Source organism: Heteronotia binoei, chromosome 4 (genome assembly GCF_032191835.1).
Source record: "Heteronotia binoei isolate CCM8104 ecotype False Entrance Well chromosome 4, APGP_CSIRO_Hbin_v1, whole genome shotgun sequence".
In the NCBI taxonomy this organism is placed as follows: Eukaryota; Metazoa; Chordata; class Lepidosauria; order Squamata; family Gekkonidae; genus Heteronotia; species Heteronotia binoei.
Window position 1 is genome coordinate 147,658,557 of NC_083226.1, and position 13,857 is coordinate 147,672,413.

At 40.6% G+C, this 13,857-nt stretch overlaps 1 protein-coding gene across 1 annotated transcript in view; it reads right to left on the reverse strand.

The window, feature by feature from the left end:
* Window positions 1-13,857, reverse strand: part of MTREX (Mtr4 exosome RNA helicase) — a 64,643-nt gene that overhangs the window by 35,099 nt on the left and 15,687 nt on the right. Inside the window, exons 9-15 of the mRNA XM_060236585.1 lie at window positions 12,480-12,578; window positions 11,040-11,142; window positions 10,806-10,937; window positions 9,375-9,454; window positions 8,297-8,407; window positions 6,196-6,297; window positions 4,095-4,220 (exon numbers count right to left, since the gene is read on the reverse strand). Of these exons, the coding sequence (XP_060092568.1) occupies window positions 4,095-4,220; window positions 6,196-6,297; window positions 8,297-8,407; window positions 9,375-9,454; window positions 10,806-10,937; window positions 11,040-11,142; window positions 12,480-12,578 (753 nt within the window). The remainder of the gene's footprint in view (window positions 1-4,094; window positions 4,221-6,195; window positions 6,298-8,296; window positions 8,408-9,374; window positions 9,455-10,805; window positions 10,938-11,039; window positions 11,143-12,479; window positions 12,579-13,857) is intronic.

Consider the following 13,857-nt stretch of genomic DNA (forward strand, 5'->3'; position numbering starts at 1 on the left):
AGGGGGATATTATACTGGAGAGAGCCAATGCCAAACCGAATCAATTCTGGGGGTGGGGTGGGGGGCTTGCAATACCTAATAATTTCATATTCTCCCAGGCGCAGAGCATATTTTTAGTTGCTGCTGTGGTCTTTATGTTTTTTCTTCATGTTTTATTTTAAAAATTGCATTGCTAAATCCCACTATTCCCCCCACCTTTCCATTTTAAACAAAATATCACAAGTTTTAAGCATGTTGTATTTTAAGTAATATTTTTAATTGTGTTCATATGTATCCTTTCTAAAGTTTATATCTCCACTACTTGGCAATACATTTTATGACATGCATGGCTCAGCACCACCAAGTCCCACTTGTGTCAAATCTGGCCCTCATAACAAATGAGTTCAACACCCCTGCCTGAGTAGCCAAATCACTCACTCACAACTTTAATGCCAGTAGCTCACAAAGTAGAATTTTTGCTCACAAGACTCCACAGCTTAGAGGGAGCATTGAGCCCAGTGAGCTTCCATGGCAGGGATTGGGACCTTGGTCTCCCATGACCTAGTCTGATGCTTTCACCCCTCCATCACCAATGAAAAAGTTAATACTCAGAATCCTGCAGCAATTTTCTAATCTGTGTTAAATTATTCTTCTGCACATACTGATCTAGTTTTGGTTTGATCTAGCACAGATCCAGCTGACTGCAAGGTGGATCAGCACAAGTGACGGGCAGTTGATTTTTCCCCCCATCCCACTATATTGAGCAAAATACCAGACTTGTTAAATTAACCGCATAACATGTCTGAATTAGCCCTGATTTATTCTTTGAAATTCAGCAACGTTAATCTAATTTATGCTTGGCCTCAGAAAATAGCCTTGGAAGTAAACAGACTCTTGGCCCAGTCAGTATGTCAATGGAACACTGCCTTGGTATGCTGCTCTGAGAAACCCGGACCAAGGATGAGACGTATATCTAACAAATAATGTTCAGAAATAGGTTTCTTCTAAAAGTACCATGCTTAATAACTACAGTTTTTCTCCTTAATGAATTTTTCTGGGAAGCATTAATAATTTTTAGTAAATAACTATGTTAGTAAATAACAATGATTAGCTATTCTACTATGGAGGACCTATCTGTAGGTTTAAGATGATGGTTGTATACCTTCCCAAATTGGAGTTCTTAAAAATCATCCGGGAGAATTTTATGTGAAATAAGCCTAGAATAATATCATTTTTAACTGAAGTTTCTCTAGTTGTCCAGTGATGAATGGTACCAAAATACTGAACACCCTGACTGTTACCAGACTTCTCTGTGGTCACTCCTTTCTAGTCCTTCATGCCATGCTCTGGCTGCCAGGTCAAGCCCTTTAACAAACAGACAGTCTATTAAGTTTTCCAAAACCTGCCCACACACGTGGATGCTTGGAAACACATGTGAATGAGCTTGATGTAAAACCAGACAACAAGCCTGCAATTAAGTTGGTGTATTCAGCTGATGTTTATACATGGACTCCAAGCAGCTGGATGAATTCCATCCCAGCAGCTTGCAGGGTTGTCTCTCTGCCTGGTTATAAACAATGAGGTCACAGGATGGCTTTCAATGAAAAATTAGCTTTAGGGGTAAATAATGTGAAAATATAAATTCTCTTTCCTGCGGGGGGGGGGGAGAGAAAAGAAAACCCAACCACAGTATAACAAAGGGGGAAATGGAATGGGAAGCCATAGAGGCTGCTTTCATCACAAAACACTCACTAACGTTCTTCACAAAGACATACCACTCAGGGGCAGAACAGCTGCTGCACATGCAGGCCCAAGGTCCCATATACCGAACAAAGCGTCTCCATTTTAAGGGATCTCAGGTACCAAAGACAGGCAAGACCTTGATTGGCTTGTGACTCTGGGAGGAATGAGGCCAGTTAAAGTAGACTACTCTGAGCTAGAAGGATTACTCTGATGGTAAGGCACACTTCTTTTTGGCTGTCAAGTCACAGCTGACTTATGGCAACCCCATAGGGTTTTCAAGACAAGAGATGTTCCGAGTGGTTTGCCACTGCCTGCATCTGAGTTGCAACCCTTGTATTCCTTGACGGTCTTCCATCCAAATACTGATTAGAGGGCCGACCCTGCTTAACTTCTGAGATCTGATGAGATCAACTAACCCGGGCTATCCAGGTCAGGGCAAGACAAATTCATATGCTTGGCCAATTACTTAAGTCGAGGGGTGTCATCTTATTTGTCATAACGATACATGGCAAACAATCTTAAAATTGCTAAGAACACACTAACATGTTCCCCTCCCACAAGCTTCAATGGGTTAATACAGAAATAACATCCAGGATTCCAGCCTAAATTATTTCATTCACCTAAGTATTTTTTAATGAAGTTACTGCAAAGGGAAGTCTGGAAATTACTGAGAGGTTTACAGATTACCACTGGGATCCAGAGAGCTTTGCATGTCAAGTCAACCTTGACAGGCTCACTTTTCCTGCCCCCGGCCCCTGTGGTTCCTGCACAGCCACTCCTGAAGATTGGGAGACTTTCAGTGTGATGCAAAAAGCTGCCACCCCAATAAAAAATAGGCCCCCCTCACACAAACATACATTTCCTTTGGAAACATGATGCGAGAGCACACATGCCTCTCTGGATGCCAGCCTATAAAAGGAGTAACGGAGAGGTACAACCATGGGTTTTTAAAAAAAGTTTTGCCAAATTTTTTACAGCAGACAGCTTAAAACCTAACAGCAATCCATCACTACAAATTAAACTTTCCAGATGGCTTCTTTCTCTTGAAATATAGTCTGTTAATTAAAGAAAGATAGTACTGCTCTGCTTCTTGGATCTGAAGTAGGTTAACTTCAACTTGGATTTACGATGAATGTTTGTTATGCTGTAAGATTAAGTACTGGCACTTAATATTGTTTGCTATCTAATCCTGCAAATGTAAGTTCACACTTAACATCATTTCACTTATCCTACTGTAATTAAAATTTGAAGCTACCACCCATTTCCAAACTTTGCATTTCAGAATATTTGGGTAGAGTATACTTCACAAGCATGCAATTGAAGGGTAAGAGGAAAAGCCTCACACCACCAGTGATAAACCAGACTGATTTTAGGTGGTTCACACGTATTTTGCCATTGCCTGCGTCTGAGTTGCCATTGCAAACTAATCTGCACTAGTTATTTTGAACACAAGTCACTGAAAGCATTGATCACTTACTCACATGTCTGAACAAAAGCAGTGAAACTATACACTATTACATATTTATCCCTTCTTCCTACAAAGAGTTCAACAGTCTCTGTCTTCCATTTTATTCTTACAACAAACCTATAAGGCATACTAAACTGAAATAAACTGATTAGCCAAAGATCATCCAATGAGCTTCTAATAATTCTAGCCTGAATTCACTGTTATGGGCTAGAAACTCCCAAGGGTATCTAATGGCCTATTTTCTTATCTCAATAACGCAGTCCTTAAAAGACTGAGATCACAAAGAACCTGCAAATATCGATCTTCTCTACCTTTCTTTCCTCCTCCTTTCCACCAGCAGCCCCATGCAACTTCCCAAAAGGTGATGCTGAGGAAGGGAGGGCCTCTTTGGAGAAAATGGGCGGTGGAGGTCAGCAGAACAGAAAGGGAGAATTCCACCTCCTTACTACAGCTTCCCTGTGTTGTACAGCATTTTGTCCAGTAAGGTCAGAAGACAGAGGTAAACATCACCCTTCCATACCTCACAGGGGGATTCTGGGAGAAGAACAAACTGAGTCACTTACATAAGCTCCTTGCACTCACAGTTCATGGGATGAAGTGTTATGGTTTTTTCATACCTACTCTGCAAATGAACGCATACAACTCTTTCAATTAATGTAGCACTATACATTACACCAAGAGATGCAATGGAATTCTGTCCTTACATCAAACATAGTACCCTGCAGTAAAAATTAATAATTGTAAAGTCAACTCTCAACATGCATTTAGCCAACTAAGGGAAAACAAACTTTCCAAGTTTTGTCAACCATCTACACCCCCTACTGTTTTCATGTTCAAGCAGAAGTTAGTACTAATGTGCACTATTCCATATTATGTGACATACATATTTTAGACCCCAAGATACCTTTAGAAGCTGTTTTCCCACTGTTGGGCTCATCTTCTCATCCACCATAAGAATAACTATTCCCCTGTCATCCATGCCTCGACGTCCAGCTCGACCAGACATCTGAATGTATTCACCTGAGGAGATCTGAATGAATAATGAAACACAATAGTAAATATTACAGTTATAGAGCTGGGCAAAAAATTCAATGAGACAGATCCTCCCTGCAGCCTCTCCTTCTAAATATGAACACAAAGGATCAGAAGAGAGAGGAAAGGTGAAAGAAGAAAAAGTGGGAAGGCTGGGCAAGGTGGTCCATTTTTAACCCCCTTTTAAATACAGACAACAGCAAGGCTGGTCTGCATATTAGAAGAGAACACTGAAAAAAAAATCAATTAAAAAAGGAACAGGAAATAGAAAAAGAAGAGAATTGCTCTGTAAACCTAATCCTATTGCATTGTTTGTTGGATCTCAAGCTATTTGATCGCATTGTCTCACACTCTGTCATCCACCTTGAGTCCCAGCAAGAAAGGTGGACTATAAATATAATAAATTATTTGTTATAAACAATTTGCTATAAATATTATAAGCCAGTTTGGTTTGAGAGCCAGTTTGGTGTAGTGGTTAAGTGCGCAGACTCTTATCCGGGAGAAATGGGTTTGATTCCCCACTCCTCCACTTGCACCTACTGGAATGGCCTTGGGTCAGCCATAGCTATCACAGGAGTTGTCCTTGAAAGGGCAGCTGCTGTCAGAGCTCTCTCAGCCTCACCCACCTCACAGGGTATCTGTTGTGGGGGGAGAAGATATAGGAGATTGCAAGTCACTCTGTTTCTGATTCAGAGAGAAGGGTGGGGTATAAATCTGCAATTCTTCTTCTTCTATAAATATTTGATAGGTAATAAGGAATGGATTTTTGTTTGCTGTCAAATTACAGCTGACTTAAAGCAACCCTGTAATGTTTTCAAGGCAAGAGATGTTCAGAGGTGGTTTGCCATTGCCTGCCTGCCTCTGTGTCACAATCCTGGCATTCCTTGGTGGCCTCCCTTCCAAATACAGCCCAGAGCCAACCTTGCTTAGCTTCCAAGGTCTGACGAGATCAGGGCAAGGAATAGATGGACACAGCAAAAAAGGGGGCTAATAAAGAGATGAAAGAAACTGAAACAATAGAATGTAAACATTCTAACAATGTTTTGCCATGTTTAACGTGTAAACAATGGCATGGTTCATATAGAATGACAAGCCATCACTGGCCATTACATGAACAAGCCTGGGGGATCTCTGGGCTTCCCTTCCCAGTTTAAAAATTAATCACTTTCACTTTGCAGTAACTCAGTTTACTGTCATATCCAAAACAGTGCACTGTGGCTTTTTCTCTTGTTTCCACTGTTCAAACTGTAGTTTGAAATCCTAGTTTGAAAGGAAAACAGCAAACCACTAACTGTCGTTTGTCACAAAGGATTAATTTCTGAGCTGTATGGAGAGACAAGGGGAACCTGTGAATCCCACAGATTCATTTTCATTAAAAGGAGCCGCAGACTGCTCTATGTGTGAACCAGGACAATGTCTCTGAAGTCACCAATAGTAGGAAACAAACAATTTTAATAGAGCCAAACATATTTAACCTTTCTAGCAACAAATAATGGACCTTGTCCTAAAAGTTACTGGATGTGACCCACCATTCAATCTTATGTTAACTTAGTTATGCTATCTGAAATACTGATTATTCTCTCTCTGTAGCATAAACAAATGCAAGACAATGCATAGCATCATACTGGAACTCAAGACAATTTATCTCCACAAATGACTGAATCTTGAAGATTTGGAAAGTAGTTTTAATAACTAAATTATCAGTGTAAGAGACTTCCTAATGTACAGTAGTGTAAATTTTGAGAATCTGTTTTTAATATGGAATGAGAAAGTTATGGATTGGATTTATCCCTCTGTACTCCTGATACTTGCTATTTATCTATTTTCTACTTTTTCTAATAAAACAAAAGTTCACTTTTTGTAATTAAACCACTGGTGATACGCAGAAATAGCTACGTGTGGTCTCCATTATATTACCAGGCTCCCCTGCTATTTGGGTGTGTCTCGCATACAAAATACTGTAGTTTGCTTACCCATCGAAAATCCTTCCCATCAAATTTCCGGGCACTCGTGAACAGCACCGTCCGTGCTGGCATGTTAATCCCCATAGCAAAAGTCTCTGTTGCAAATAAGGCCTAAGTAAACACAGCAAGGATTTAGAGCAGAATAAACCTGTTATGTGCCACTGAAATAATCAGTCTGGTTAATTTCCACTATTTTCCTTTTAAATCTACTTAAAATCTTAACTTTGCAGCAAAGATCGGAGGGCGCAGAGATCCAGTCTGGATTCCTAGAGATGTGGAATCTGGCCTGAAATGTAATTTCTGATCCCAAGGACACGTCCTATTATTCATCTGGTTCTTCCACCCAAGCCTAGTTATAGGAAAAAGCTCTTCAAGCCAGAGTGAAGACAAACAAAGCCTTGGATACAGCTAATATTAAAAGCTTGTTGCCTGTGACTTGGTTTACAAGGCAGAAAGTGGTTAAAAGGAACTACTCTGCCAAAGCCTCTGTTGCTCTTCACATTGAGAACACGGTTATTAAAAAGAGGCTTTTGCCAAAGCCTTGATTACTATGGAAGTGAACTGGAAGAGCCCATGCTGCTGGCCCTTCAGTTTTGTCTCAATTCCAAATGTAGTGCCTGCTACAAAGTTGTCACGAGCCAGGGTTCCACTATATTATCCAGATGAAACACGTATCAGTATATATCAGAGACACACTTCCCACCCGTCTAACTATATCCTAAAACAAGCTAGCTATTGTTACATTATCTATAAGGTCCCATAAAGCCCTTAAAATTTTGTTATTAAAAGTTATTGAGAGAATGTTACGAACTTCATGTTCAACCATGCAGCATATGGTGGAGTGCCTCATATTGTGTATATTATGTAGTAATGAAAACCTGATGGTGTAAGGAGAATTACAAAGTGAAGAGACTGGATCTTATCACTCAGCTTTCCACTGGTGCAAGAAAGAGGACAGACTATTTTGCCCCAGTTCTCTCCTCATTGCAGCCCTGCCCAACGCTGCTTTTTGGGCCAAGCAGATCGCGTGATCTTTGGCATAGCCTTTTTGGAAATCAGGGAGGACACCTCACATCAGCCAAAAACCTGGTAGGATCCAACCCACAGCCAATTACCGGTTGCCACAACTTCTCTCTTCATGTATGTAATGCTGCCAGCAGGAATTTAATTCCAAACACTATTTAACGTTCCCCACTGAATTTTGCCCAAGCTCTAAGGCTTCCTCATTAGACTATGTGGCCCTGAGGACGAAACTTATGTTTCACTAATATATGAAACCAGGTTTTAACAAAACAAAGTGGAACTTTTAATTTGTATATGAAGTGTATCAGTTTCAGGATGTATAACTACCTATAATTTCAGTGGATAAAACAATGGAAATTAATAACTACTAACTGAGGTGTCACACTCATTTTCTTCACTAACACTTCTCACTCTCAGTTCTTTCTCTTAAAAAAGGTAAAGTTAGTCCCCTGTGCAAGCACCAGTCGTTTCCGACTCTGGGGTGACGTTGCTTTCACAATGTTTTCACGGCAGACTTTTTACAGGGTGGTTTGCCATGGTCTTCCCCGGTCATCTACACTTTCCCCCCCCACAGCAAGCTGGGTAGTCATTTTACCGACCTCGGAAGGATGGAAGGCTGAATCAACCTGAAGCCAGCTACCTGAACCATCTTCCGCCGGGATTGAACTCAGGTCGTCAGCAGAGCTTAGGACTGCAGTACAATACTTTGACAATATTGGGGTTGACTCTCTAGCCACTAATTATGTCCTCTTAGTGTTATCAAGCTCTTCTTTAGAAACTCTAATGCCTTTGACAACACTAAATGGGTTTCTAACCAAAAGACTGTGGTTTCAGACTCTACAGACTGTTTGAGCACAGCTGACACTCAAAACTGCTGACACTCTGCTAGGATTTAACTGCTGACTGACTCTCTCTCTTTCTCCACACACACACACTTCTTAGCTCCACCCACACACTCTCAGTCAGCAACCAATCACCTCACTCACTAATCCCTTTCACTTTCTCCACTGCAGTTTATCAACCATTAAAGGAACATGCATATATTAGTTTCAAATCATTTCACAAGTATATGCCAAATAGTACGTACTTTTATCAGTCCTTCAGAAAAAAGGATTTCTATAGTTTCCTTTAGAATAGGAAGCAAACCACCGTGATGGATTCCAATGCCTCGCTTCAGAAGTGGAAGCACATGTTCAACCTGTGAAAACCAATGAGGAAATATTTGTCACCATATGAATTTCATGCAGGGTTGCCACTTGTGGAGTGGGAAATTCCTGGAGATTTGGGGGTAGAGGCTGGGGAGGGTGGGGTTCAGGAAGAGGAGGGACCTCGGTGGGGTGCAAGCCATAGAGTTCACCCTCCAAAACAGCCATTTTCTCCAGGGAAACTGATCTCTAGTATGAAGATGAGTTGTAATTCTGGGAGATCTCCAGGCTGTAACAGGAGCCTATAAATTAGGATTTTCAGACCTCATTCATAAGTGTGTCTGCAGCAAGTAAGAATTTCCTCTGGGCAGGAAAAGTTACAAAAACTGAGCCTTCTCCTTTACTCCTTTCTAATACCATGAAAATGTGATGCAGCATCACCCCAGAGTTGGAAATGACTTGTGCTTTAGGTCTGTTGTTAGGTCCGCTGTTAGGTCTATTGAACATGTCAGAACTTTTTCTTCAAAAGACAATAGAATTCTGTTTACCTTACATAGACTCAGGCTCAAATATTAAACATTGTGAAGAACATTTTTACCCTAATGTCATTCATGTGCACTGGGATGCAAACAGATGTTAGACTTAATTCTTCAGTAGCCACTGAACATTACTTAGAATATATGACTCCTCTCAAAAGGTATGGAGATGTTTGATTTATTTTTCTTCTCAGGTGATACAAAAGCCAGTGCTTATAAGATGATGACTGTTTAAAAGCCAAGGCTTTCATCATAATGACCAGAAGTATTTTGTTACTGCTCACCCGCTAGAAGTATCAATTGAACCAAAATTAGTGCTCAGTGCAATTTTCACACTGCAAAGTAAAAATTGATGCACTCTGATTCCTTCGTATTTATTTATTCATATTTATATCCCGCCCTTCCCAAATGGGCTTTGTAGCTGAGAAAGCGAAGTATGTCACTGTGATGTGTGGACAAGCTGTTTCATAGCACACTCACTCACTTGAGGAAGTTTTTTGTCTTCATCGGACAAACAGTCAATTGCATTATTAAATACTTCTTCAACCATCCTTTTCTCTTCATCTGGAAAAAAAATCACATGCATAAACTTTCCCTTATAAAAATTACCTTGTTTTTAATCACTGTGCCAAAACCCTTAAAAATTTTTATTAGAGTTTTCATTTTAAAGTTTACGTTTCATCGTCTGTAGTGATTGTCTTTTGATTTTGTCCACAGCCTTAAACAACTGAAAAGTGGGATATGTGGATTTATGAATACAAAGGGCTGGGCCCTACCAATTTTACTGCTGGAGTATGAGGGAGGAGAGGAAATCCTGCTTGCTTCCTCTCCTGACTTCAACCAATCCTGACCTGCGTGCCTTTTTGTCCATGCAGGTCTCATGAACCCCAGCATGGTCTGTCAGAGGTCAAAAGTGGCTTTCCCTCCCCACCTGTGTCAGTGGAAAAGCTGGTAGGACCCAGCCCAAAATAAATTAATACAGAAAAAAGGATTGCAAGACAGGCTAATAGGATGCCATTCAACCCACAGGCAGCTTTGGTGCTGTTCTGCGATCACTTTATTACAGAATCACAGCACAGACAAAATAAATCAAGCTCTGGTATTATAAACAACCATTATCTCTGTGCAATGACCAATATCAAATTCTGGTTCCAATGTTTTTTTCTGCCATTACAAATGAAATGTTAAGAGAAATCCCTGAGACATATTCTCTTCTGAAGCAGCGCATGTTTTCAGATATGGGCTTTTCTGGAGGTATGACAATTAAAACGGCTGTACTGTGGGAAGGAAAAGTCAGCAATCTGATGCTTTGTAAATGAACAATTTATACTCCCTCAAATTGGTATTTGCTTATTTGAACAATCGTGTTAAATGCACAAAATTAAAAGACCTTTTATTGTGCAAGAAGTGTGATTATGAAAACAAAAGACAGCCTATGCATCTCTTTAAACATCCACAAACAGTAGGAGTGGGGAAGAGAGAGATTAGAGTTGATAAGAGAAATGGCAACTTACACCCTGGAGATGCTATTTGCCCCAATTGGGGGGAGGGGAGGAAAGTTTGGAGTAAAGGATTAGGGACCACAGATTGCGTTATCGTGCATAGTTCATACTATCTGCTGCTGTAAAGAGGTTACTACTATATATGCATTTTTTTAATGTTTCATTTGTATGCATTTTTATTTCATTTGTATGCATATGTATGCATTTGTTTAATGTTTCACACCTATGCTGTGCTTTACCTCTGGCTGGTTTCAGATTTCTACAAGTCAATCCTACTGTACTGTCTACTGGATGTCCCACTCTGTTGATTGTACTAACTTATTCTGTTGTAATCTGCCCAGTCCCAGTGAGAAAGGCAGACTATAAATAATGCAAACAAATAAACAAGCCGTCTATCAATGATTAGCACGGACCTGTGTTGAAGTCTAGTTTTGTCATCTGAAGAGCATACGCTTCACAATCTTTCTTACTGAAACTGAATATGATTACAGGTTGGAAGTTTCGCTCCATGATCATCTTGACAATCTTAAACACGTTTGAGGGACCTGTAAAGACAGCAGAAGCAGTGAGAAGTCTTTGACTAAAGTCAAAATCAGAACATATGATTCACTTCACAACACATTATACATGAGAAAGCTAGCATATACCTTTAGTTCCTCCTTTTCTGCCTTTCTGGTCCCCTTTAGCTAAGTCACCTGCATCCCGAAGTACTTGCATAGCTGTATTAAAATTATCTTCTCTAAAATCACCCTGGTGGGAAAAAAGCATTAACATTCACATATTCAATCTGCATGTGTGTATTTTTACTTGACAGCTCATTTCTCAAACTACCGTATTTTTTGCACCATAAGGCGCTCCGGACAATAGGACGCACCTTCCTCCTGGGGGGCAATCTGCTGCCTCCGATCCCGGCGCTTGCTGTAAGCATCAGAGCTGAAGCCAGGCAGGCAGGCATGGAGGAAGCACCCGCCCCCTCAACAAATCCAGCGCTTTGCGAGCGCCGGCTGTGGAGGGGGCAGCGTGCTTCCTTTCTGCCTGGCTTCAGCTCTGATGCTTACAGCAGGCGCCGGGATCACTCCCTCTGCCCTCCAATCCCGGCGCTTGATGTAAGCATCAGAGCTGAAGCCAGGCAGAAAGGCATGGAGGAAGCACGCTGCCCCCTCCACAACCTTCGCTCCATAAGACGCACACACTTCCCCCCCTTTTTTGGGGGGGGGGAAGTGCGTCTTATGGTGCGAAAAATACGGTAACTTAGTTCAGGAGGTTTCAGACTGATTTGCTTTGTCACTGCAAGAGGTAAGGGCCCACACTGAGCCAGCACATTCTAAGCACTGGAAGCTCCATCCATATTGTATTTGAAAGCACTTAAACAGAAACATCCTCTTGTTTTCATAATTTTTCTCAGCAAGACAGTGAGGATGTGGGATTTAGGCAGTAGGGGGAGGGGGGGAGAGAAAGAGAGCACAAACAGACATCTCATTCTTAGGATTCCATGGAAAAGAACTAACTCAGTCTCTGAAGTCAGTGCGTAATCACAGCCATACAGATCCTTTGAGCAGGTCTATTAAGAATGCATTATGCTGGCTAAAACATGAAGATGTTTTAAAATGTAGTTTTAAAACATCTTCATGTTTTAGCCAGCATAATGCATGTAATGTAGTGAAAAGGAATGTAGTGAAAAGGAAAAGGATTCAATATTTTAGAGGACTGTATAGCAGAATCCTTTGCTACGACTGAATAAGCCATAATCGAAACAGATCATGGCTCCGTCATAACAGAATAAAGCATTTTAGACAAAGAAGCAATTGTCTTGACTTGGATCTGAAGCACTACTGATATGGAAGATTTCTATCTGTTTTTTCAGCAGCAGCTTCCCTATGATGATGGACACCAACTTTTGCAACAGAAGAGACTTACGAAGCAGCTTATGATACGGCAAAGGGGATTGCTTTTTCAGAGAAAAGAAATTAACCATTTCATCGGACACATCAGACCTAGGATTCACCAAAGCCAGTTATCTGGATCCCGGCCCTTATTCTTCAAACCCATACAGCACACCCATTCAAACCAAACTAAAAATCCCTTACATTTTCGTCAACCACAAGGTGAAGTCCATCTCCCCCTGCCGGGAAAATGTAATGCTGCAGAGGAGTGGGTCGATAATCTGTGTAAATCACATGACAAGGCTGGAAGAGAGACACACCCCACATTATTTATAACATCTGTAGTGGCTTCCCCACATAATGCACAGTGTTTACAATTTTGAATTCATTTATTTATCCTTCCAGGAAATCTAAACTCTGCTGCCTGTAATCTATTAAATCTTAGAAGTCAAGATTTTATTTTCACTGCCTTTGGCATATTAAGGTTGCAATCCTATGCACACAGGTTTACGAATAAAACCCAGTGAAGTCATTGAGACTTAATTCTACATAAATACACATAGGATCTGTTTGCAATGTTTGTTCTCATTTCCATCAACCTTTGCACTACTTCATATAATAAAAGGAAACCGTGTTGCCAGGGGATCATGTAGCCTAACTGATATGTAATTCAGTGCCAAGATATGATCCACCCATAATGAGAATTAAACTGCTTGTTTGTGGACAGCAGTCTCCACAAGCAAGCAAGAGACAAAACCAACACAACTGTTAATGAGCAGCCCTGTAGCAACATTGCACTAATATAAAAATATACATGTATAAGAGAACCAGGGCAGGTGAATGACCTATCAAGCTTGGCTTTCTGAAGATTTCACACAGACTTATCTTCCAGCTCTGCTATCACTAGCTAGTGATACTGAGGGTTGAACTAGGGATATTTTGCTGTGCTTCACTGTACCACTGACCTATGGCCTTTCCCAAGCTTCCAGTGCAAAGCCATTCCAGGACATTGCACTATCAAGCAGAATGGGTTGGCTATACCAGGAATAATAAAAGTTAATGCTCACTTATAATGGAAATATACAACATTGTAGTCACTAAATTAAACAGCAACTTGATACATTATTCCTAAGCCCTAGATAGTGCAAAAAGGTCAACAAGAATCTGAAGTCAGCCAAAAAAAATTTTTGGTGCTTCATTGAGGAAGGCAGCAGTTGCAAAACATCATACAATATTTCACTAAGTATTTTCCTTTGGCTGTGCAGGAATGGATCAAGGAGAAACTATGAAAATGTAATTTTGCTAATTTCTCTACTTGCAGTCAATTCGACCTGCGTCAGGCAAAGGGCAGCAACATATAACTTAAGAGCCAAATGCAGCTCAGTACAGAAACAATTATGGCTCTCTAAAAACAAAAATAAAAACTTTAAGTGAAAGTATATTGGAGGGGTGGGTGGGATGCTACCATAACCAGTGTGTAAAGGGAGCGAACTAAAGGGTTTCTTAAAGATACTTTACAGAAAGAGAAATAACAGCAGGGAACCACTACCAGTAATCCAAGTAGGAACCATGCACAGATATG